We start from the raw sequence: 27,568 nt of genomic DNA, 5'->3' as shown, positions 1-27,568 counted from the left end.
GTACAATGGCTTGGATTTTTTTAACAACTTTTTTGGTCCTGTCATTCTCATCGAATCCAATTCTCTCACCCATTTTTTTTGACTCAAACTGAATTGAGATGGCTGATATTTTCAACGTAGTATGAGTTTGAAACACAATCATTTCCATGATTATGTATTGGAACATAATGTGGACACTCAACATCTCCTCACTTGTTAGGAAGGCACAACAGCGACTTCACTTCCTGGGAAGACTGAACGGGTAAGGGTACTGGCCACTGTTATGTCAGCCATCTAAAGGAGCTCTTTTGAGAGCGTCCTGGCTGGCTGCATAACAGTGTAGTACAGTTGATGCAGAGAAATGAATCGGAGGTCAATCTACAGGATCATAAGATTGGCAGAGGGGATCACTGGAGTCTCCCTCCCTCCACACCCATCCCTCCACATCAACATGATCGACTAGGATTGTTATCTGAAGAGGGCATGCAAAATCATTGAAGACCCCTTCTACCCCACACACAGTATCTTTCAGCTACTCCTGTCGAGGAAGATATATAGGAGAATCAGAGCCAGTACCACCAGGCTGAGGAACAAATTCTTCCCACGACCAGTGAGAATGTTGAATGACCAAAGGAGCTGTTCACACTAACCATCCGAGACTGTCATGTGTACAAAGCAATATTTATTTGTATAGCTCAAATACTTATATCTGGTATATCTGTTATATCTGGTTGTACGTCTGTATGTTTTGGACTGAGGACTGGAGAATGCTGTTTCGTCAGGTTGTACTTGTACAGTCAGATGTCAATAAACTTGATTTGACTTGACTTGAAGTTTATCTGCATACTTGTTTAACATAATGTCAAAAAATGTATCTCACTTTGTATTTCTATTGATTACAAGCTAGAACTGTGGATGGTTTAAATGAAACATTAGGTGAACTTTAATAATTTTGTAATATTTTATAATATTTTCCTTTTAAAAATGCAGCTAAGGCAAGAAGTTGTTGCTTGCATGCGCCGCGATACAACTCTGGAAACAGCACTGAATGTGAAAGCCTACAAACGAAGTAAAAGGCAGTCATTAAGAGAGGCTCGTATCACAGAAAAACTAGAGAAGCAACAAAAGATTGAACAAGAACGTAAGCGCAGGCAAAAACATCAGGTATGCAAATAAATTTTGAAGTTGTGCTTGAATCAAATAGAGGAAACCAGTTTCTGCAATTCATTTACTACTTTTGTAAAAATTTTTGAAAAAGAATACCAGTAACTTTTTAGTGTGATCTGTGCTATAAGGTTTTCATTAAAAAGATTAAATATTGTAGAGAAGCATTGCTTTGTTTTATAAGAAATGATTCTGCCACCAACCCTAAATTTTGTGTTCCTCCAACTGCGTTTGATTTGTAATATTTATTTGCGTGTTTGCAGCATGCAAGAATTTAAATAATTGAATTTAATTTGTAATGTTTGGAAGGTTCATCAAGAAATGTCAAAATGCGTATCTGATACAATTCTGAATGAAATATTGCATAAATATATTTATTGGTATAGATTTAGTTTTCACGTTGAGCTTTCACACAGTAATTTGTCAATAATTTGGCCAATTATTTTTCTTCCTCTCCGTGTTAATTTTTTCCCATTTTCCAAAATAAATTTACTAGTTCAAGATGAAAATGCCATTGAAATAATCCAGTGCTGAATGCAATAAAGTAATTATAATATGCAGGATACCATATTACATAAAATGTAAAAGCACAGTGATATTTCAGGAATATCATGTGCTGCTTCTTTGGCAGAATCTCAGGAGCAAGGATGTATTTGTATCATTTTTTGTGTTGAAGTAACAGATGACATCATTGTGGGAATGATAAATCCTTTCACAGATGGGTCATAAGAATATAAGAAATAGCAAGAGTAGGCTAACCAGCCCATCAATCCTGCTCCACCTGGCTAATCAGATGATGGGCTCATCTCCATATACCTGCCTTTTCTCCATTTTCCTTAATTCCCCTACTTGGTAAAATTCTATCCAACCTTGTCTTAAATATATTTATTGAGGTAGCCTTCACTGCTTCTTTGGAGAGTGAATTCTACAGATTGACCACCCTCTGGGAAAAGCAGTTCCTCCTCATCTCCATTGAATTTTTAGGCTATGTCCCCTAGTTCTGGGCTCCTATGAATGGAAACAATTTGCCTACTTCTATCTTACCTATGCCTTTCATAATTTTATGTTTCTATAAGGTCCCCTCTCATTCTTCTAAATTCCACCAAGTACACTCCCAGATGATCCAATCTTTCCTTGGAATCAACATCGTGAACCTCATCTGCACTGCCTCCATAGTCATTACATCCTTCCTTGACTAGTAATTCCATCCTTCCTCGAGTAAGGAGACCAGAACTGCATGTAGCACTCGAGATGTGGCTCACCAGTACATTGTACAGTTGTAGTATAACCTCCTTGCTCCTAAATTCAATCCTTCTAGCTTTGAAGGCCATCATTCTATTTACATTTTTGAAAGCCTGCTGTACCTGCAAACCAACCTTTTGTGAATCATGAACAACCACCATCAAGTCCTTCTGCATGGCAGCATGCTGTAGTCACTTGCCATTTAAAATTAAAATACCATTTTTCTTTCCAAAGTGGAAGACCTCAAATTTACCACCAGATTGTACTCCATCTGCCAGACTCTTGCCCATTCACTTAACCTATCTGTTTGCAGACTCTCCCATATCCTCTGCACAATTTGCTTTTCCTCTCAAGTTAATGTCATCAGCAAACTTAGATACATTACAATATGTCCCCTCTTCCAGATCATTAATGTATATTGGGAACAGTTGAAGGCCCAGCACAGACTCTTGCATCATCTCACATACCACTGATTGCCATGCAGAAAAACACCCCTGTATTCCAACTCTTCTTTCTATTGGTTAATCCATAGTAATACAACATCCTCAAATATATACATCCTTATCTTGTGTACATCTTTTATACTGCACCTTATTGAACACCTTCTCTTCTTCTTTCTTTGGCTTGGCTTCATGGACGAAGAATTATGGAGGGGTATGTCCACGCCTGCTGCAGGCTCGTTGGTGACTGACAAGTCCGATGCGGGACAGGCAGGCACGGTTGCAGCGGTTGCAAGGGAAAGTTGGTGGGTTGGGGTTGGGTGTTGGGTTTTTCCACCTTTGTCTTTTGTCAGTGAGGTGGGCTCTGCGGTCTTCTTCAAAGGAGGTTGCTGCCCACCGAACTGTGAGGCGCCAAGATGCACGGTTGGAGGCGCTATCAGCCCATTGGCGGTGGTCAATGTGGCAGGCACCAAGAGATTTCTTTAAGCAGTCCTTGTACCTTTTCTTTGGTGCACCTCTGTCTCGGTGGCCAGTGGAGAGCTCGCCATATAACATGATCTTGGGAAGGCGATGGTCCTCCATTCTGGAGACGTGACCCACCCAGCGCAGTTGGGTCTTCAGCAGCATGGATTCGATGCTTGCGGAAATCCAAGTAACCAACATCCATCTGCTCCCCTCTATTACTGCACTCTTTGTATCCTCAAAGAACTCCAGTAAGTTTGATACAGAACCTGCCTTTACTGAATTCATGCTGCATTTGCCTGATGAATCCATTTCACTCCAGGTGTCGTGCTATTTCTTATTTAATGATAGCTTCAAGCATTTTCCAAACTACAGATGTTAAACTGACTGGCCTATAGTTCCCTACTTTTTGCCTGCATCCTTTTTTAAATAGTGGCATGACATTCAAATCTGCCAAAACCTGTCCAGAGAACTTTGGTAAATTATCACCAAAGCCTCTACTGTAACTTCTGCCATTTTCTTTCAGTGCCCTGGGATGCATCCCATTAGGGTCAAGGACTTGTCTATCTTTGGACAAGGAACACTGGAAAAATATGGAAAAATATCAGGGTATGAAATAAATATGGATAAAAGTGAGATAATGGCATTGACAAATTATGAATGAAAGATATCAAAAAAGAAGTAAATTTAAATGGAAGATGGATGGAATAAAATATCTTGGGACAGCAACTGACAATAACTTTCAATATCTGTACAAACTAAATTATGTCCCTCTTCTCGGGAAGATAGAAAGAGACCAACAGAAATGGAGACTTACCGATTACTTTAGTGGGAAGGGTTACTTTTATAACCTTTTTTTTCCTTTTTAATTACTGTATCTGGGCACCTATGTGATCCAGGTATGGTTACCAAACCTTTACAAAAGTGTTGTATTTGTTCTTTAAGTTATATGTGATTTGTTTTCCATAGGTACACAGCGGCTCATTACGGCAGTCCATTGTGTTATGAGTATAGGGGAGTCAGACATCCAAGTGATCGTGATACATTTTTTCACTACCTCCAGTGCTATTTTTTTATAAATGAGATTTGATATTTGGTCAATTTGTTGCTTATTTCCATGAAATTGCCTTATAGATATAGCTCCGGGTCGCCTGTGAAAGCCGTTCTTGTTATCCTGGTTAATTTTTCTGCGATTTCTTGCCAAAATGGCCTCACCTTCACACACGACCACGTGGCATGTAGAAAAGTTCCTGTCTCAATTTCACATCTGAAACATATATCTGAAATTTTGGCTTTTGATCTGTGTAACTTTTGTAGGGTAAGGTATAATTGGTATAAAAAAATTATACTGAACCAATCCATATCTTGCATTTATAATTGCTGTCATGCTGTCCTTACACTAATCTGACCAGCTTCTTTCTGAAATCACCACACCCAAGTCTGACTCCCAACTTTCCTTTGACCTCTGCAACCCTGGTTTTGCACTTTCTCTCTGGAGAGCATAGTATGTTTTTGTTATAAATTGCATTTATTTCCCTATCCAGACCATTAGTTCAGTTTCACTAATTTCAGGTGGGGTTGACTTTGGTCCCCATCTTTCTCTTAAGAACAATCTAAGCTGGAGAAAACAGAAGAAGGTCCCATTGGCCACTCTGTGTTTGTGTTTTAATTGTTCAAAGGAGATGAGAGTTCCTTCCGTGCAAGAGTCCTTAATATATCTTATGCCTTTGTCATACCACAAATTTAATATTCTATTGCCCATGTTTATAGGCAATAACACATTTTTACACAATGGTGCTTTTATTGATAGCCCTACTTTTTTTCCTATAGATTCATTAATTTCTTGCCATGTTCTAATCAGATATATATTAAAATGGGTTTATCCATTTTTTTCTTTAGTGATTTGACACTCCATTTATAGATAAAGTCCTTTGTTTCCCCCTCCTTCATTGAGTACATTTCCATTTGAACCCAAGACGGGGGGTTGTCTTCAGTGAAGAAAACCACGAGAAATCTAGCCTGTGCAGTTAGGTATTTTTTTTAAAATCTGGGAGTCTAAGCCCTCCCAGCCTGTAGTCCCATGTCAATTTTTCCAGTGTAATTCTTGGTACCTTTTTTATTCCATAGGAACTGTCTAACATAGTTAGAAAAGTTTTTTAGGTAACAGAATAGGGAGTGACTGAAAGAGGTATTGCAATCTTGGCATTTCTTTCATTTTGACACAGTTAACCCTTCCCACCAAAGTGATCGGTAATTATATGGTATTATCTCACTTTTATCCATAATTATTTTGTAGCCTGATACTCTTCCATCATTGGCGAATAGACTAATTTTATGTACTTCTTGCCCGACTTTGAAGCCCCTTATATCTGGATCCTTTCTTATTATCTCCGCCAACGGTTCAATTGCTAAAATAGAAAGCACTGGGGACAGGGTGCATCCGTGTCTGTGGAATACCACAGACATCTGATTATTTGTTATTATTTTAGCTGTTCTTCCTATACTAATTTTTTTCCAGCGTTTTAAATAAAAAGGGCTATTCCAAATGGTTGAATACTTTTTCCATGTATAAGGAGACTGTTACTACTTGGATTTTGTTCAGATTTTACCATGTGCATTATATTAAATAATTTTCCTAGAATATTTGAGGATTATCTTCCTTTAACACATCCTGCTTGATCCATATGTATCAGTTTTGGCAAGTATTGTCCTAACCTATTAACCAATGCTTTCACTAGTATTTTATAATCAGCATTTAACAGGGATATTGGTCTATATGATGAAGATTTTAGTGAGTCCCTAATCTTTTTTTGGTAACACTAATAATCGCGATTGAGAATGATTCTAGGAGGGTCTGAGTTTCCATTACTTGGTCCTCAACATCCATTAACAGGGGCATTAATAATTCTTTGAATTGTCTGTAATATTTATGTGGAAATCCATCTTCCCCCAGTGATTTATTACCCTGTAGGGTGCCCAGGGCCTTTTCGATTTCTTCCCTTGTAACAGACAGTTCCAACACGTACATTTCCCATTTAACAGAAAGTTCCAACACGTACATTCAACTACTCATAGTATTGTTGTTTAGTTTTCAATACAGTTTTTTTCTGCCCTATATGTTTATATTGTACTTTATCTTTACTTTTTTATTCTCCAGTAATCTGTATTCTTCTTGTAGTCCTGTACTTTGATTTTTTTTTTAAATTCTTTAATATCTTTTTAAAAACTGTTTACTTCTGCCATATGTTCCCTCTGAAGATTATTTGTATAGGATATAATTTGTCCCCTTAAATATGCTTTGAATGTGTCCCATATCAGAAAACTATTATTAGTGGACAGAAGGTTTGTTTCACAAAATATTTCTATCTGTCTCTATAAACTCGCAGAAGTCTGTTCTTGTAAGCAATGTAATATTGAGACACCATCTATATACATTCTCTTGCTTTTCCATTATTGCTATAGTTAAGATTAATGCATTGTGATCTGATAGAAGCCTCGCTAGGTATTCTGTTTTTATCACTCTACTTTTTAACTGGGCAGACATTAAAAATGAATCAATCCTTGTATGAATCGTGCACCCTTGAGTAAAAAGAGTAGTCTCTGTGTGATTAATTTCCTCCATACATCAGTAAGATTTAGATCTTTCATATATAAAATTGTGGGTTTTGCTGCTTTCGCCTTCTTTATTGTTCTTTCTGATTTATCTAGTATTGGGTCCAAACAAAAATTAAAATCTCCTCCAACCAATATATTTTGTCTTCTCTCTGCTGTTTTTAAGAAGATATCTTTCATAAAGGCTTCATCATCATAATTTGGACCATAGATATTCATAAATGTCCATGCTTCGCCATAAATTTTACAATGTGCCATTACATACCTTCCGCTTGATCAATCAAAGTATCTTCTATTAACACTGATGTATTTTTTATTAATTAGAATGTGGCCACCCCTGTAAGATGTGTTTCCTGCAAAAAGATTATCTCCACTTTTAATTCCTTTAAGTATGCCAAGATTCTCTTCCTCTTAATGTTAATCCTGTTAATATTAAGACTAATAAACTTTAGTACTTTATCCATACCATTTTTCAAATGGATATTGAATAAACAATAAAATCTTTCTAATTTTTAAAAAATACTGTCATAACATATCCCTTTTAACAGACAGTTCCAACACGTACATTTCCCCTTTAAGAAACACTCACAAATAGCTCTCTCTGACGGTGATGTTGACAAAAGCCCGCAGATTCTTCCGAAGAAGAAGAAACTCTCCCTTTAGTGCCATCTTTAACAACTGCTCCTCTCCCGGCGCCATCTCCCCTTCTCTTCCACCCCCCCCCCCCCCCAACCAAATTGGAGTTCCCACCTTGCTACTTTCCTTATCACCTTTCTATCTTTCCAGACCTCTCCATATAAACCACAATGTTTTTTCTTTTATCTGAAAACAAGACGGTTCACTACTATTAAATATAGATAAAAAGATACGTTTTTCAGTTAGTCCCTTTTTGAAATGGTATTTTCAGTCCTTTCAGCTGGCAATTTTAATCTTTTCATAACTTTCTTAAAAATTCTTCCACCACTTCTTTATTCTTGAAAATTTGTCGATTTCCTTCTGAGACATCCACCCTCAATGTTGTTGGGTAAATCATAGAGTATTTATAAAGTTTTTGATGGCTGTTGTCTCTTTATCTTGTTAAAGATATTTCTTTATTTGACCAAGGCCAGGCTAAAGTCCTGGAAAAATATTACTTTTCATTGTCCACCACTAATGGACCATTATTATTATTTGAATATTAATATGCTGCTCTCAAGATCGCATCTCTCTCCCGGTAACTTAAAAGTCTTACCGGGTCTGATCGTGGTCACCGTTCGCCAGTTCTTCTGGGTCCAAGGGTCTGGTGAGCCATTTCAATTTGCATCTTTGGATTTAACTTGCTTTGTCCCAACATTTGTGCGATCCATGTTTCAAAGAAACTCACTATGTCTTTTCACTTATTCCTTCTCTCAGTCCAATGATTCTTACATTGTTATGTCTGCTGAAATTTTCCATATAATAGATCTTGTCCATCAATCTTTTTTTTTCCTTGTGTCTCCATGTTTTTGCTTTTTATTCCAGTGCCTTTAGCTTGTCTTTTGTCCAGCTCAGCCTCCAAATGAGTCATTCATTCTATTAAGTCTTCCACAACTTCTTTAATTTCCGTTACCTTTTCCGATATGTCTCTCATCGCAGATTCCAAACTCGTGAAACAAGTGCATAAAATTTCCATTTTGTTCAGGATGGTGATTAAATCTTGGGCCGAACCCCCCACCCCCCAGCTCTGCTCCTCCTGACTTGCTCCTCATCGGGCTTCCACTTGATGTTCCTGGCTGAGCTGTTGTTTCCTCACTTTTTATTTTTAATTGCCTTGGTCATTTGGCACTAGTTTTATCCATTTTTGATGCTAAAATTCTGGTTTTGGGCTTTCTAACCTTTTGTGGAGAACTCTTTTAAAGCATTTCTGCTCAGTTCTTTAGCATGGCCACGCCCCCTCTCCCAAACAATCCTTAATCCAGACATTAACTCTAATCTCTGGATGCTGTGCCAATTTGCACGTGGCTTGTGTAGTACTCCAGAGATTCACCACCCTTTTGGTCCTGCTTTTTAATTTGGTCACTAGTTCTTCAAATTCCATTAGCAGAACCTCTTTACTGGTTCTACCTACATCATTGGATCATGACAACTGGATCTTTTCCCTCCCACTGCAAATTCCTCTGCAGGTCAGATAAGATGTCCCAAACCTGGGCACTAGATGGGCAACATGGCCTTGGGACGCTCTCTCCTGTGACAGAGAATTTTGTCTATTCCATTAACTATGCTATCCTTTATTACCACTACATTTCTCTTCTCTCCATCTTTTGAATGGCTTCCAGAACCATGATGCCACATTTAGGTTGCTCAACCTTCCTATAGCCACCACACTTTTTAAAAAAAATTTAAATTTAGATATGCAGCACAGTAACAGGCAATTTTGGCCCATGAGACTGTCCCGCTCAATTACACCCAATTAAACTACAACACCCAGTGGTGGGAGGAATTGAAGCCCCCAGGGAAAACCCATGCAGACATGGGGAGAACATACAAACTCATTACAGACAAAATGGGATTCAAACCCCTGTCCCATTCACTGGTGCTAACCACCACGCTAACTCACCGCCCTAACAAAAGCTGAGACTCCTCCAGCACTGTCTCTTGGATCCCACTTCCTGCTTCACTCGCAATCACCCCCTCTAGTCCCTGGCCATAGGCCGAATTTGAGGCTGCTATTCTAATCGGTGTGACTGCCTCTTGAAACTGTGTCCAGGTACCTCTCCCCGTCCCTGATATGTCACTCAGATTCCAGATCATTAATTTTGAGCCTGAATTCCTTGAGCAACCAACACTTGCTGCCAATGTAGTCACCAGGAAACACTACAGGTCCACCTGCTCCACATCTTGCAGCTACAACATATCACCTGATCCTGCATGCCTACTTTATTTAATTACCTTTAATTAGTGACTTCTATTTACCCACTGCAAAAGCCTTGCCTGCTCCTCAAGTATGTTTCCTCGCCGAAGCCTTGAGCTAAAATCTTACTACTCTGACTTAGCTCACTCTGACAATGACCTCTCTGCTACACAGTTCCTTACTTTTATGGTAATTATATCTGATGGGCAATGGGTAGGTGGATTATGAGATAGTGCATTCCATTTGCCACTTATGCAGGGTACTCTAGTTTCTCGGAACAATCCTGAATGTCTGTTTCTTCACTTTGAACACATATGACACTAGGTTTTCCAAAATTTGGTGGGGATGTTGCATTATTTTTTGGAAAATATCTTTGAGCACATCCTTGATTATTTAGCTTCGTCCACATTCTAACATAAAACCATCAGTTTCACCTCATCAGGTCAATTCTGCATTCAAATTATGGCTGATGTATTTTTCCTCCATAACATTTGAGACCCTTACTAATCAAGAACCTATCAACCTCTGCTTTAAACATGCAGAAGAAGAAGTGAATATTTCCTCCTATGGGAATCTAGAGCTGGGGAGGGTCATTGCTTAAGAATAAAGGTGTCACGAGGCAAATTTTTTATGCAGAGCTTGTGAAGTTTTGGAAGCTCTTCAAACGCAGTTGAAGTAGTGACTGGATGAAGGGCAACTGTGATGAGGTGGGAATGCAGAGGAAGTTAGTTCCATCAGCCATGACATTTAAAAAAAATGGTAGAATGGCTTAAAGATCTACATCTGCGTGTTATGTTTCTGGTTCTAGATATTCTTTTTGTGTTTTGGTGCTGATTTTTTTTCTTCCCTTGTATGTTGCATTTAAAAGTAAGTTTTGCCTTCCAGTTGGGTTGGTCATTAAAATAATAGTGTACTATGGAAGAGCAGGGAGTATTGACAAACCTTTGTGTTCTTTTTCAGAAGCATGAAATATCCTTCAGTAGGTCTTTCTTGTGTGATGCTGGTGGCATTTCACTGCTTGTTTTGTTCAATTACCTTTATGCCTCAATCTTCTGATTTTTTATTGATGATATCTGTTTTAGGAATATCTCAACAGCATATTGCAGCATGCAAAAGACTTCAAGGAATATCATCGTTCAGTAACTGGGAAAATTCAGAAACTTTCCAGAGCTATTGGCACTTGGCATGCCAACACAGAGCGTGAGCAGAAAAAAGAAACGGAAAGGATTGAGAAAGAGAGAATGAGGAGGCTAATGGTAATTTGGAATATTTTTTTTAGTTGTATTATTTTTACACTAAATGTTCTTCTGCTGCTCTTAATAAATGTGTGAAATAAACATATGCACAAAAAGTAACTTGGGAGTTACCAATTTTAAAGTACCACGAAGAACTGATGTTTTCTGTGATGAGATGATTGGCAGTAATTCTGATTCATTTTTTTTTTCATTTAATGTACTTTTGCCAGCATTCATGTTTTTTTTAAAGTAAAGAATGGAATGTTTGATTAGAAGATGTGTTCATCAGACCAGTTGAAAATCTAGATTTAAATGTTTGAAATGATGCACTGGAATTATAATTTATTTGCTGAGAGTTCAGTGTTTGTGAACCTACCTTGTCTTTCCACTGCCTAATTTGGCTCCAGTCTCATTAGAGATGTATAAATCCAGTTTTGTTGATTTTTTTATGATTCTGAATTGGAGACATAAATTTTACATAAGGTGTAAACAAGGACAAACATTTTTGCATGGAGCCCTCGAATTTGAATTTTCAAAGGCTTAAATGACTTAAATCTGTATCAATTGATTACTTTAGAAATATCAATTTTATTTCTGCTTTTGTATACCATAGTAGTTATTTTGAAAACTTGGAGGAATTTTTGCAGCTGAATTTCTAATGCAAGATAGATTTTTATATAAGCATTTATACAGCTTTGCATTCAGAATTTTTTTTGCAGTCAACTTGCATCACTTCTTTTTGAGGCAAAGTTCTTCATCTTTGATCTTTTTATTTTGAATTATTTGAGCTCGTATAATAAGGATCTCATTGATTTTTTTCCTATGTAAAATATTGCAAACAAGTAGAAACATTTATTAAAGCAAGAGACTCATCAATATGAATTAAACATAAACAGACTCTTTCCCCTGAGGGCAAGGGAGGTTGGAACAAGAGGGCATGAGTTATGGGTAAGGGGGCAAAACTTTAGGAGAAATATTAGAGGATGCTTTTTCACTCAGCGAGTGGGGGCAGAATGGAATGATCTTCCAAAAGAGATAATTGCAGCAGGGTTCATTCTATAATTTAAGAGAAGATTGGATGTGGACATGGAGGTGAGGGGGTTGGAGGGTTAGGGGCAGAGAGCGGGAGGGTTGAGCTAGAGATGTTGTTCAAGTGAACCGGTGTGGACTCGAAGGGCCGACATGGCCTGTTTCTGCATTGTAAAACGTTATATGGTTAAATATAATATGGATTTTAACCAGTAAAGGTGCAGACTGAAATCATTTTTGTTCCATAATTAGTTATATTCAGAAAAATCTAAGTAAGCTCTTTTTTAATCTTCTCCTGTGGCTCTCCATCCCATAAGATGATGATGGTTCCTTTCAGTCAGTTTATGGAGTTTGATATATGTGTCCTGGAGTGGCTGTACAGGCTGATCCTTGACAGGCACTGCTAGGGCAATGTCAGCATTCTTGATGATCCTGCGTAGAACATCATTGTACCATAGTCACTGGCCTCTTCGTTTTTGGGTACCACTGGACAGTTGGCCATACAGGATGTCCTTGGGCAGTCTTCCATCAGGAATTTATTGACAACAGGTCCTGCCCAGCACAGTTGGGCTGACATCACCAAGGTTGAAACTGCTGGCATTCTGTCTCGAGAAAGGACCTCGTTAGTGGAGACCTTGTCTCACCAGGTGATCTTCATCAGGGGATGTAGGTGACACTGTTGCAGTTGGTCAAGCTGATGTAAGTGACTGATATGAACACCATGTCTCGCATCCATATAGCAAGGCTGATAGGACAACAGTCCTACACACCTTGCACTCAGTGGTCAATCTGATGTTCTGTGACCAAATTCTATCTGTCAGCTGATCAAAGGCAAAGCAGGACTTTCTGGTTTTTGACACAATCTATAGCAAAACTTGTTGGCAGCATTGAGACGAGTGTCTTCAATGAGGACAGTTGGTTCCTCATTGCTTGAGCCTAGAGCCGGTTGGTACAAAACTTCTGTCTTTTTAAGGCTTATTGTCAATCCATAGCTCTTGGCAGCATTGGCAAAGTAACTGGTGGTCTGTAAGTCTTGGAGAGAGTGGGCAACCAATGCACAGTCTTGCAAGATTGAGGAGCCCACCATCAGCCCTCGTTTGTAGGAAGACCCCTAACTTCAGGCCCAATGTGGCATCCTGAAGAACAGCAGTAAAGAATAATCCAAACAGAGTAGGAGCCAAAACAACTCTATTTTACGCTGCTGCTGATTTGAAATGGGTCTGACAACTAACCACACATATTGATGCGGCCTTCCATACCTTCGTAGAACTGACCGATGATGTTGGTTAGGTGTGGGGGGAAACCGAATTTTGCTAAGAGTTTCCACAGGCATCTCTACCGACAGCGTCAAACACTTTGGTTAAACCAGCAAATGTGACATAGAGACTTTTCTGCTGCTGAACACGATTCTCTTGGAGCTGCCTCATTGAGAAGATCAACTGTACTATGGCCTGTTTGAAAACTACACTGGCTTTCTGGAAGGATGTGTCATTGATATTGGACACTAAATGTCTAAGGATGATCTTCGCGAGACATTTTCCCACAACTGACAGAAGAGAGATGCCACGATAATTGTTGCAATCTTTCTTGTCTCCCCTGATCTTGTAGATAATCAGGATTGATGCATCTTTCTGCTTAGTGCAGTTTCCATGGAGGATTTCAAGGCATCTATTTGATGGTATTCAGCTTTTTGGGTGGTTTGGCAGCAATCAGTCTGTGTGGTGGTTTGATCGATAAACATAGATCCGACCGATAATCAGTTGAGCACTTAGCTTCATGCGTGACTCTAGTGATACGAACATCGGGTGAAGACATAGTCAATGAGATGCCAGCTTTTAGATCGTGGATTCATCTATGTGCATTTGAGCTTTTTAATCTTAAGTATATCTTCACGACATTTAATTTTTAATTCCTCTCTCAAATGTAGTTTCTAATGAATCCAAATTTTAAATTGTCATTAGAATCTCATGATGTTCTGCCTCTTGCATCTGTGTCACAAACACTGACCAATTTGGGAACCTCTGCATTTGTACAATTATAAGTCAAATTTAAACTGAAACTTTCAAGACACTGAGCTTTGTGATACAAGGCACACTCTTGTGACTTTATTATGTAAAGTAAGAAAGGGAAAGTCCAGGAAACTAGTCAATTAGCTTAATGTGGGTACCAAGAAAACATTTGATTTTGTTTTTGAATGTTAAAATCTTTGAAGATTTTTAATCTTTATGTGTTCCTGAGAGTTTTGATCAGATGTGTATTTTTTAAGTGATATTTGACAAACTTTGATGTGGTTTTGCACATTTTGCACATTTTCCACCACCCTAACCATTTGTGGCTTGATGTAGTTTTGGCTTGCCAAGTGATTGCATTAGGTCTTTCCATGCCTTGCCACCAAAAAAATACTATTTACAATCCATACTTTAAAAAGAATTTTGCCTTTCCAGTATATGTTGGGTATGCATGTGTTCAACACACAAATGGATTTTGCAGACTGGTTTTGGCTTGTTCCAACTATTGACATATTTGCCTGCATATAATTGTCCTCATATAATAGTCCTCATTGAACTTAAAAGAAAAAATCCATTTGATCAATCTTACTGAATTTTTTGAAGAAGTAACAATGAGTAGACAAGAGCAAGTGAACAGGATAGCTAGCATACAGGTATTTAAATTCAAGCCATTCTTAGACTTCCATATGAGCACTTTTAACGTGGAAGCTTGTGCCACGCAGAATAGATGGGCTAAATATCTCTATTTGCTTCACCATTGAGGTTCTGCTGATGGATCTCAGAATTCATTTTAAAATGGTTATTCAATTGAAAAGATAAAGCTGAGGATTATTTTGCTTTAGTTTAATGGTTTTAATTATTAAGGGATGTCTGCTTTTTAGAATTTTATTTCACTTTAATAGGGTTTTTTTAAGTCTCATTGTCACTTTAAAAAAATTCATTGTCCTTTCACAATGAGCTAAGGGGCTGAAGTGAGATTAAAATACCCAAGAGGATAATTTTGGGAATGCCCTGCCTCTGTTTGCCACCAAAAGCCCTGTCGCAGCTCAGTCCACTTTGCTGAGGTCTGGAATGCTTTAGGCTACTGAGATTGCTCTTCCCTTTCTATAACTAATACATTATTTTGTGGGGGGGGGGGGGGGGATGGACACAGACAGGGAACATTTTGTCCAACATTTTTGAATATTTTAAAGGCTATCTGCATTCTTTCCTCATCAGAATATATAGTGTCAGATTATATAGATTACATAGATGGTATTCTGTGTATGAAGAATAGTTAGCTATTCATTCTAGATTGTCAGCAAATATTCAGTACTGTATTTAGAAAATAAAATTGATGATCTCAGGGCAAGGCTGCTTTTTCAGAGACAGGTGAGACCTGGCAAACAGGGAACACACCAGATGCCACAATCCAACTAGGGGGTTTTACTATTCACTAACTCTGATTTCTGGCAAAGAGAGAGGATGGTGTATGCTTTTTAGTTAATATCGGTTGGTGTGTGGTGTTGGGGTCATGTCATCCTCCTGCTCCACTGCCTTAGAGCAAATCTCAATTAAACACAGACCCTTCTATCTACCCTGAGACTTTTTGTCATGATTCTCACTAGAATTTATAATTCTCCTGATGCTGAATCCAAACGGGCACTTAGGGAACTACATGAAGAGGTCAGTAAGCAAGAGATGCCCACTCCGATACATGACAAATCATCAGTGGTTTCTTTAATGAGGCCTGTCTTAAGAAAAATCTGACCAGTTGTCACCAGCATGTAACCTGCTGTACCAGAGGTTCCAGCACACTTGATTAATGCTGCATCAAGATAATGAAGGTTTACCATTCTTTCTTGAGACTGCATTTTGCCAAGTCGCATCACCTGGCTGTGCTCCCTCTGCCTTCATATAGACAGACCCTAAAAAGATAGGCTCCAGAGATTAGGACAGCCAGAAAGTGATCACGGGAGGCTTAAGAATGGTGAGTCCTTGAGTCAGTGAATTAGGCAGTTTTCAAAAATGCAGCTAAGGATCTGAATGAATACACCAGTGTCATTAGAGACTTTATCGAAACAGCTGTAGATGTATGTCCTCTACAAATCAGTGTTTTCCCCAACCATAAGCCCTGGATGAACAATGAAATTTCTGAAACTGCTGAATGCCAAATCACAGGCATTTAAATCCGGAGATCCAGAACACAATACAAGCAGTAGGCATGACCTATGAAAAGCCATCTTCCGGGCAAAGTAGTGACTCCAGACGAGAATGGAAACAACGAAGGATAGCCGACAGCTGTGGCAGGGAATAAATGACATAGCCTGCTACAAATCCCAAATCTGGCGCAGTAGGAGACAGCGAAGCTTCTCTCCGAGATGAACTCAATGCCATCTATGCCCAATTTTACCCCCAGAACAAGGAAGGACCACTGCATCCCCATTTTTCCTGATCATCTTCTCCTGTTGATATCCAAAGATGATGTGCAGTCTGTCTTCAGAAGAGTGAATCCATGGAAAGCATCCAGTCGAGTACTGAAAATCTATGATGACTGACTTGACAATATATTCATGGATGTCTTCAATGTCCCACTCCAGCAGGGTGTGGTACCTATCAATTTCAAACAGGCCTCAGTTGTTATTGTGCTCAAGAAGTGTGTGGTAACTTGCCTAAATAACTACCAACCAGTAGCACTCGCATCCGCAGTGAGGAAGTGTTTTGAGAGGCTGGTGGTGAAGCATATCAGCTCCTGTCTGAGCCACAACATGGTTCAATTTGCCAACCACAGTAACAGTTGTAGGGCAGATGCCATCTCACAAAGCCTTGGTACACTTGGACAGCAAAGATGCATACATCAGGATGCTCTTTATCAACTACAGTTCTGCATTCAATACCATCATCCCCTCAAAACTGATCAGTGAACTGCAAGACCTGGGACTCAATATTCCTCACCTCCAGACCACAATATATGAACATCTCCTCCACAATTTCCATCAGTACTGGAGCACAATAGGGTTGCATTCTTAGCTCGTTGCTCTACTCTTTTTACACCTATGATTGTGTGGCCTATTAAGACATCAACACCATCTACAAATATGCTGACAGTTCAGTAGTGGGCTGTATAAAAAAGGGTGATGAGCCAGCATACAGGAGGGAGTTTGAAAACTTGGCTGGTTTACTAGCTACAACCTTGCACTCAATGTCATCAAAGCAAAGGAGCTGATTGTGGACTTTAGGGAAGGAAAACCAGAGGTGTATGGTCCAGTGACATTTGGGGGTGGAGGGGGGGGGGGGGTGGGAATCAGAGATGGAGAGGATAATAAAATTTAAATTTGTGGGAATTTCTATCTCTGAGGACGTTTCTTGGACTTGTCACACACGTGTCATCATAAAGAAAGCATGTCAATGCCTCTACTTCCTTGGGGGTTTAGAAGATTTAGTATGGCATCAAAAGCCTTGGCAAACTTCCACAGATGTGTAGTGAAAAGTATGCTGACTGGCTGCATCATGGCCTAGCATGGGGACACCAATACCTCTGAGCTGAAAGCCCTGCAAAAGGTAGTGGGCACAGTCCAGTACATCATAGGCAAAACTTTCCCCACCATTGAGAAAATCTGCATGGAACACTGCTGTCGGAGAGAATCAGCAATCCACACCACATGCTCTGTTCTCTCTGTTGCCATCTAGAAAGAAGTATAGGTGCTACAAGACCACCAGGTTCAGGAAAAGCTGCTACCCCTCAACCATCAGATTCCTCCAACAAACTCAATCAGAGACTCATTTGAGGACTCTTTACTTTGCACACTATTTATCTTTTATCCAAAGTTCTGAAAACCAAAACCCCTGAAAATTGAACATTTTTACATAGATATCATCTGCACGCCATAGTTCGTGTTTGGCGCCAAACGTGACCGGACACAACCCACCCACATCCAGTACCTTGTCTTACTGCTATTAATTTTATGATCTATCTTTATCTCACCTCATTTATCAGCTGCAAACCCCTCCACACCCATTCAGAGACCCTTCTAGTCAGGGGCATATCTATGCAAAAAGTGCATATGGCAGGGCTGGCCAATGCGTCAAAATAAACGGCGGCAAGGAGGTCTTGCAAGAGTTGGCATTGGTGGCTGCAATGTTGTATTTGGCGTTGTATAATTGACAGTTAATGCTAAGAGAAGGAAGGACGACAAGTCTACACAGCGGGGTGAGCATTCCTTGTATGTCCGGGCAGCATTCTCGAGTGCAAGGTGGGCAGCTGCCGCTGCCACCCTTCAAGTCAATCCCCCCTAAAGTCACACCCCCCGCCTTCAAATCACGCCCCGGGTCACATGCCATGCCTGCCATGCCCTGCTTCTAGTTGGAGTCTGTCTTTGTTCTGAGCAAATCTGAAATCAGCGCAATTACTTAACTGAAAAATTCTGAATTCTGAAAAATGTCTGGTCCCAAAGGTTTTGGATAAAAAAATTATGTACTTGCATTTATTTTTTTCTTTAATGCTATGTCAGTTTGTGTATATTTCTTTGTGTTTCTCTCTTTTGTATCCATTATCTTGAGTAGTTTTTTGCACTACTGACAAGTAGAAATTCTGTCAGGCCTGTCAGAAATAAATTTCAGAATTGTATGTAATGTCATGTCTGTACTTTGACAATAAATCTGAACTTTGAACTTACAAGAATTGTAATAGAATTATAAAACCATAAAATGTAAATAAACCAATGGCAGTTTTTTTTTAGAAGGTTAGAATTAAAAATATAAGTTGCGATATTCCCAGGCTCTTGTTTAGACCTCACCTGGAAATTCTAATGTAATTATTTCATAAAACTCTGGAATCCTGCATGCATAGGATTTTGGTGTGAAGCAATGTGATTTTCCCTTTTTTTTGGTCGCTTTTTTAGGAGTCAGGCAGTAGATTAAAATTCCATGTGATTGTGGTAGGTTTCAAAGGATTTAGTGAACATTGCTTCCTGAGTTTAAAGAATGTGCAAGAACTGGACCCCCAGTGAATGGAAGAGAGGTTGGATTCTAATGACCCAGATGTTGGACCTTTCTGAATTTATGAACAGACAGATTATGCATTTTCAGAGTTTTAGTATAAATAGTATATTGATGCACTGGTAAAGATTCAAAACTTTACTGGAATGATTTTCCAACTTGTGCTATGAATGTAAGATAGTGATCCATACATCCAGTGGTTATTTCATGAATAATAAAGGCAGATTAAATTGGGGACCTTCCACAGAAAATGTAGTTACGGCATAATTGTACTTGAAGGAATTCGTAAAAATGATGGAAATGATTGATGCATTAATGGAGTTGAATGGCAAAGATTGGGAAGAGTTTCAAATGGAACATAAAAAGACCCAATTTTATGCTTTAAATAGAATATATATATAAAGTCAATTTAAAGTTGATTTTGAAATTTCTAAAAACAGGCAGAAGATGAAGAAGGTTATCGTAAACTAATTGATCAGAAAAAGGATAAACGCCTGGCATATCTGCTTCAACAAACAGATGAGTATGTTGCAAGCCTTACTAAACTAGTCTATGAACATAAAGCTGCCCAAGCTGCTAAGGAAAAGAAGAAGAAAAAGAGAAAGAAGGTTTGTGAAATGTTTATTATTTCTGGTTTGAGTGTTCTGAATCCTGGTTTTTGATTTTTGTGTTGGCCTATTGTACATTGTCTTGTTAAGAGTTATTTTAAACTGTTTTATTTTTCCTTTTTTTGCTTAGAGTATGAATGGTTAAGATATGTTCACCTACATTTCTAGATTGTAGAGGCTGAATTTTGACTTGTTTTAGGTGCATCAATTATCCTTTCACCTCCTCCTCTTACCCCACCCTCACCAGCTTTACCCTTTCCATTTTCTCAGAGATAAAGTGGCAGAAGGAGGAGAACATGTTCACTGTGCTCCTCCCCTGCCCCTTTCTCCCTCCCTTTTTTAAAAATATTCTGTCACATGCCTGTTTTTTTGATCATACCTTGACGAAGGGCTCAAGCCAGATATGTTGGTTACCCTTTACTTTCTGTAGATGTGTGTCGTGAGTTTCTCCAGCACATTTATCTTGGATACATTTTTTCAGTATCTTTCTATAAGTAGGCAATGTACATTGGTAGTTTATTTGATGTGGGAAAAGAATAATATACTACCACAGTTGAACCCATTTAATATTTTAGAGGTTAGGGGCATTTATCCTGTTAAAATGTTGCCAGCTTTGATGCATGAATAGCATTCTTGCCTTTCTGTTGAACTTCGCAATTTCAGGCATCTTTCCAGATGTTTTAGCACAATCTGATATGTCTTTTGAATGAGATATTTAATTAAAGGTGCACCTGTGTCTCCAGATATAAAGGTACAATAACATTATTTGAGGATTTTCTATTGTTCTAGGAGTCCTTTCTTAATTTCCTCAGAAATAATTCTCAGTACTCGTATTTAAACAATTTATCTTGGTGGTAACAATAATATTTCAATCCATTTTAAAACCAACAGAAAACAGAGGAACCTGTCGAAGGAACGAGTTCCAGCCTCGCTCCAGATGGCGAAGTGAGTTGTCATTGCATCACAAACTTTTTAAAATAAGTTCTTGTGTCCACGAGTGTAATTGTAGTTATGGAGCAAAATTTTATTTGGGCACTCAATAATTATTCTTGATATGTTTGTAGCAAGAAGAAAAAAATTGAAATGATTACCTAAGTGATTGAATTACTGCCTACTTAAATCTCAGTGAGAAATTGATGGTGTAAACAAAATAATGCTCCTGACTGAAACAGAACATTGGAAATTGAATTTTAATAATGGAATAATTTCATAATGTGCTCACTTTGGGGAAATTGGGAACTACTGTATATGTTGTCCTCAACTCCTCTCATCTCCCCAGAATTGTAGTGGGGCATTGTAGATTGGTCAATAGAGGAATTGTGTTTACCAAGAGGATATGGAGAAAATTGACGTGTAATTTCCTAAAAGCCAAATAAATTCTTCTTCGGTGAAGACGTTCAGATTTAAGTTCTGACAACATGCAGCAAGCCAAAAAAATAATCTTGACATTTGTGCTGAGATGGATGGCTTATTTGCTAGAATTTTGTGTTCATTTGATTCCTGGCCAATTTGTTCCATCTTTTCCCTTGCAGAAAATGTTTAAAATGTCTGAAACAAGAAATGAAAGTTTGGATATTTCAAATGCATTAAATAGGTTAATGACTTAAACTGTACTGGATGAAATGTGAGAATTGAAAATTGGACCTGAATCCTGTTTTGAGGCCATTGAAATTGACGCCATCTAAAACCTTTAGCCGCATCACTGAAAGATTTTCCACAACAGTCATTCTGTTAATGAAATTGACAAGTTTAGACATTTATGGTGTTTCATACCCAAAATGGTTCATAATTCTACAGTTAACTTACTTAGGAAGTTTCCACTATGCGACTTGGGCCAGTGACAAGAATTTTAATCTTTTCCTTTTTGAGGGTTTGTTTATTGATATATAATGCATTTTGATTAGTTAGTTATTTGTGTGCTTAATCCATCTCTATTTTCTCTCCATACTCAAAAATAGATATTTATAAATTGTGTGATCATTTTTCTTTTACATCAACTTAATAGACCTTGCTTCTCTAAATTATGAATTCAATCCATAAACCTGTTATATATTTCTTCAAGCTTTTGGATGAAAGCAGCCAGATGAGTGATTTGCCAGTCAAAGTAATCCATGTTGAAACTGGCAAAGTTCTGCAAGGACCTGAAGCTCCAAAAGCTGTCCAGTTGGATGCTTGGTTGGAAATGAATCCTGGGTAAGTATTATCATGTTTACATTTGGTATATTAGAAATGAAAAAAATTGAATGCTGTTAAAAGAAAGAGAAGTGGTACTGAAGAGAGAAATTCCAGAGAGTCCAGTTATCAATTCTACAAAGTTAAAAATAGTCTGAGACAAAATAATGGAGATTCTGAGTAGGGTCCTTTAATATGAAAGTAATTTCAAAGAAATGCAAGCAGCCAAATGTGGTAACTTTACTATGAAGCATTTAGCCTAATATTCACAGTAGAGTAAATTGGCAAAAATGAGTATCCTGTTAGAAAGAATGCTTTCAAAAGAAAAGCAACTATGTGAAGGATGTCAAGCATTACATATTTAAGTTTTCTGATAAGGTAATGAAGTGCACTGATAAAAGAAGCACAGAAGTTGTGTTTTTGAATCTTAATGTCTTTAATTTACATAAGGTAGGATAAAGGATATGAATAAAATGGCTAAATGAGAAAAATCACAAATGATATTCACGCAGGTAATTTGTAGTGTAGGGATAAGACAGTCATTGCATTTTTTTTAAGGAGAAAGAGGGTTTTTGATAACATGTTGATCAAAGTTGCCAATTTATATATCTATCTAAATTTCAATATATTCATTTTTGGGCACGAAACCTTCCTGATAGGCAGCCAAAAATCTAGTTTCACTTTTTTTTCCCCAGTGAAAATGTGACTTTCAAGTTACTGTATAAAATGAAAAAACATCCAATTGCACTTTCTTAAAGCAAAGATGGAATGGCTGGGAAAAGCACTCAAGCTTTTTGCACCCGTTAAACTTCATTAAATATATGTGAAGATTTGAAGTGATGCCAATGCAGTGCAATAGGCAAGGCAAGCATTGACTGGGGATGGTACACTAACCTAGGTCATTATTGGGGATAGTCAGCTATAGAGCTTGATTTTGGGGGGAAAAAACACTCAAACTTACCTTGTCTAGTGTAAGGAATTTCTATCATGTAAAATTATATTCTGTCATTTATCATCTATGACATTCCTCTTCTCTGTTGTTCAAGATTACTTTTATTAATACATAAAAAATGTAATATGCATGATATAATTTTTGTCTGCTGTAAAGCAAAGAAAGAGTTGCCATGAACATTGCCTGGTGCCCCTAACTCAATGTCCTTCCAGAGACACCGAGTATTTGTTGATTTGCCTCCAGTACTCCTGCAGCCTCTGCAATTGCACACACTTCTGTTTGATCCATCAGCAACCAGACTCCAGATCCAAACCTCTGACACAGTCAGAAAGCCTTCAGTACCCGAGGCCCTTTGGGAGCCCTTCTTGCCATCGAATCCTGGATCCAATACCTAGTTCTCATGAGCCAGTGTCCAGCAGCCTGTGTGGGTCACCTGCAACCTGTATAGGTCCTTCAGCCACTGAGTGCCTCACTGTTCTACTATGGTCGCCGTCCTGTAGAGTCCTTCAGCTTCTGAACATCTCGCTGGTCTGCTGCAGTGCTGTCTTGCAAGGTTATCTCCATGCTTCTTCTCTAAGGGTAGGATAGTCTCCCTATTTCTGATGCCCACTGCTGGTCAACTGCTTCTCCGTAGTCTGAATCCCCTCGTGGCTGCTGCCGAACCCATCTTGGGCACAGACCCCATGGTTACAGCATTTTTCTTACAAATGCTGTCGGGTCCTTGAACAGGCCATTTTGCAACTATACAGAGCTGCCAACATTGGGATCGGGCAGTTGAAACCTTTGGACCAGTGCTGTGTCTCAGCTCTCCCCTATCTGCACCAGCGGCTATGTTGCCTTTTCGGCAGCACCACCAATTTTTTGTTGTTGTACTTTTTAACTGCAAAAACATTTTATATTTGCAAGTTTTAACAATGGATTACTCTGAACAACAGCCAAACGTAGATATAATTGATGACTAATTGACCTGTCGATGCATGCAGATAGAGTCAACTGGATTTGATTATTTCAGATGAATTCCCTATGAGGAACAGTCAGACATTAGCCTTCTGGGAAAGAATGTCCCACAATTATTTTCATATCCATATCCAAAATTACCAGGGATGGGGGGAGATCATAAGTTAAGTGGTGAAAGTCAGATAAGGTATTTGATGAATTGTTTCTCAAGCAAAAAATAAACTGCTGGGAATCAGAAATAAAAAAATGTATACAGTGGAAATACATAGATTATGCAGCATCTGTAGAGAGTAAAATAGTTAACATTTTGGGCTTTTCATTATGTTAAATGTAAACTGCTTTTATTGATACTGCAAGACCTGTTGAGGGTTTCTGCTATTTACTATAGTTATACTTGAATTATCTAACTGGTATGGAAGTCCCATACCAACGAATTGCATTTTTTGACAAAGAATAGAAATAGGTATGTGCTCATCTCAAGTTTTAGTTTTTTTTTTCACTTTACAGTTAAGACTAAAATGTTCATTTTCATTAAATGATTGTAGATTATTTTATCATACATTTTTGCACTATTTTTAGCATTTTCATTTGCTGATTTTTGTTTGCAGGTATGAAGTAGCTCCACGATCAGACAGTGAAGAGAGTGGATCAGAATATGAAGAGGAGGTTTGTGATTTTGGAGGCATATTAGAGCCTTCTTGTCTTTTACAGTTCCTACCATTACATCTTCTTTTTTTTTTTCTTTATTGGGGAATGGGGCCCTTGTATGTTCTAAAGTGATTGTTTACTTTTGAATCCCAGTGTCAAATGCTAACAAGAACAAAAATAGGAGGCTAGAGCAAATTAATGTGTGGCTAGAATTTAGGGCATTAGATTTCTGAGACTGTTTCTGGGGCAGATGGGTTCTGTACAGATGAGACCAGGAGCAGTATCCTTCTGAGGTGATCAGTAGTTACAATAACCTTTGGGGAAAGCTTAACAGTTTGCAAGGAAAATCAGGAGGGAGAGAAACAAAGCTGGAAATAATGGTGTAATCAAATAAGTAGACAACAGAAACAAAGCCAAACTACAAATAGATCAAAATACAGAAAATTATTTAAAGGCCAAATTTGAAAGCTCTGTGACGGCAACATATAGAAACTTGGCTGCAAGGTGACCAAAACTAATAAATGAATATTCCTTCCAGATAGGAAAGACAAGGGGAAAAAAAATAAATGATTAGGGAGCATTGTTAATAAGGGAAAGCATCAAATCTAAGCACAGAATTAGAATTGTGTTTGTGTGGAGCTAAGAAGGAGGAGGAAGAACAAAGATGTTGATGTGTTTTAAGAGTCTTCAAAATAGTGGTCATAATTTCAGGCATGGTATAAATCAGGAAATTACAGCTATGTATAATGGGTTATACTGCAATCATGGAGAGCTCTTATCTATAGATAAACTGAGAAAATCAAATTGATAGAGGATAAATTCCTGGAATGTGTGAGATAGATGTCTCAATCAACATGTATTGAGGCAACAGGAAAGATTAGTAATTTTGCTGTGGAAGAAAACCTGCAAAGAGTGACCACAAATGTGATTGAATTTTACATGACATTGATTTACTACAAACTTGACAGAATGAGAGACGAGCAGGCTGTAATAGACTGGAGAACTACATTAAAGGAGCTTTTCAAACTAGTCTACAAGGAAGTAATATACATAATTTCTAACAAAAATCTATTGAGTCACAAAAATGCATCAGGCAAAATGGTCCAACCAGCTAAAGAAAATAAAGCTATAGCTCAAGAAAAGAATTAAAGTTAGCAGAAATAAAAATGAAAAGCTTAAGAAATGGGGAGTATTCTTGAATTCAAAGAGAAAATAGAAAAGTAAATAAGTAAAAAAATCACAAAGCAGAGTAAGTTTCTTTAAATAAGTAAAATGGAAAAGACTAACTGGGCAAACCTCAGTCCCCTACAGGTAAGAGAACTGGTTATCGTGAATTTTAAAAAAAACCAGAAGAATTAAACAAATACCATTGCTACGAGCCCAAAGGACTCCAAAACCCAGCAGCAATAGATATTCACCAAGACAAATGGTAACTTAAACAAAAGTTGCTTTTAATTATCTTTAAACATGAAAATAGAAACAAATTTTAGCTTATATATTATTATTAACTTACTTAACTTAACCCCCTTCTAATTCTAAGCGATAATGTGTGTGATAAGTTTAGAAAAGTTCTTTGGTAACAACGACATAGGGAGGAATAGAGGAGAGTTCCTGAAAAGTGAGTACAGGGAGTTAGGTAGAGAGTTAAAAAGAAGGACCTCAAAGAGAGTAATCTCGGGATTACTGCCTGTGCCACACAACAGTGAGAGCAGGAATAGAATGAGATGGAGGATGAGCACGTGGCTGAAGGGGTGGAACATAGGGCAGGGATTCAAGTTTGTGGATCTCTGGGACCATTTTTGGGGTAGGTGTGACCTGTACAAAAAGGACGGGTTGCATTTGAACCCAAGGGGGACCAGGATTCTCGTGGGGACGTTTGCTTGGGTTACTCAGAGGACTTTAAACTAGAATGGCTGGGGGGAGGGAACCAAATGAAGGAGAACAGCAAGGAGAAAGTTAGAATGCAATCCGAGAAAGCTTGTAGACAGTGTTTGAGGAGGGAAAGGAAGGTGATAGAAAAGGGAGATGCTCTATACGAAGATGGGCAAAGATCATAAGAGAGCTGTTGGTAAAGATAGGGGCATACAGGAAGTAAAAAGTGGGAAATCTCTAAAATGCATCTCTTAATGCTAGGAGCATTGTAAGGAAGGTGGATGAGCTGAAGGTACGGATTGACACTTGGAAGTATGACGTGGTAACAATTAGTGAAACATGGTTACAGGAGGGATGTGACTGGCAACTAAATATTCTTGGATTCAGTTGCTTCAGGTGTGATAGAACCGGAGGGGCAAGAGGGGGTGGGGTTGCACTACTTTTTAGAGAAAATATTACAGTGCTGCTTAGGTGTGATAGAATAGAAGGCTTGTCCAGGGAGGTTATTTGGGTGGAATTGGGAAAATTGAAGTTACAATTACAGGGGTGTATTATCGACCACCGAATGGGGAACGCAAATTAGAGGAGCAAATTAGTCGGGAGATAGCAGATATTTGTAATAAGCACAGGGTAGTGATTGTGGGGGGATTTAAATTTTCCGAATATTGATTGGGAAACCCATTCCGTGAAAGGGCTGGATGGGTTGGAGTTTGTAAAATGTGTGCAGGATAGCTTTTTACATCAATACGTGGAGGTACCAACTAGAGAGTGAGCTGTGTTGGATTTATTGTTGGGGAATGATATGGGTCAGGTGACAGGTATGTGTGGGGGAGCATTTCGGGTCCAGTGTTCATAGTGCCATTAGCTTCAAGGTAATTATGGAAAAGGATAGGTCTGGGCCCAGAGTTGAAGTTTTTGAGTGGGGAAAAGCTAGGTTTGAGGAGATGCAAAAGGATTTACAAGGGGTGGATTGGGACAATTTGTTTTCTGCGAAGGATGTAATAGAGAAATGGAGGGTCTTTTAAAGGAGAGGTTTTAAGAGTACAAAATCTTTATAAACCTGTTAGGTTGAAAGGTCAGGTCAAAAGTTTGGGAGAGCCATGGTTCTCAAGGGATATTGGAAACTTGGTTCAAAAAAAGAGGGAGTACTACAATAAATATAAGAAATGGAAAAAAGGAGATGTTTGGGTACTATATTGAATGTAAAAAGAATCTTAAAGAAATTAGAAAAGCTAAAAGAAGGTAGGAGGTGGCTATAGCAAGCAGGGTGAAAATAAATCCAAAGAGTTTCTACAAATATGTTAATAGCAAAAGGAAAGTGAGAGATAAAATTGGTCCAAT

At 38.4% G+C, this 27,568-nt stretch overlaps 1 protein-coding gene across 8 annotated transcripts in view; it reads left to right on the top strand.

The window, feature by feature from the left end:
* Window positions 1-27,568, top strand: part of LOC138758530 (probable global transcription activator SNF2L2) — a 179,236-nt gene that overhangs the window by 55,218 nt on the left and 96,450 nt on the right. For all 8 annotated transcript variants that reach the window (XM_069927575.1, XM_069927567.1, XM_069927585.1 and 5 more), the window contains 6 exons: window positions 970-1,143; window positions 10,851-11,024; window positions 19,459-19,626; window positions 20,518-20,571; window positions 21,689-21,819; window positions 24,316-24,373. In XM_069927575.1, coding sequence (XP_069783676.1) covers window positions 970-1,143; window positions 10,851-11,024; window positions 19,459-19,626; window positions 20,518-20,571; window positions 21,689-21,819; window positions 24,316-24,373 — 759 coding nt within the window. The remainder of the gene's footprint in view (window positions 1-969; window positions 1,144-10,850; window positions 11,025-19,458; window positions 19,627-20,517; window positions 20,572-21,688; window positions 21,820-24,315; window positions 24,374-27,568) is intronic.

Source organism: Narcine bancroftii, chromosome 1 (assembly GCF_036971445.1).
Source record: "Narcine bancroftii isolate sNarBan1 chromosome 1, sNarBan1.hap1, whole genome shotgun sequence".
In the NCBI taxonomy this organism is placed as follows: Eukaryota; Metazoa; Chordata; class Chondrichthyes; order Torpediniformes; family Narcinidae; genus Narcine; species Narcine bancroftii.
This window is presented reverse-complemented; position numbering and strand designations above follow the sequence as displayed.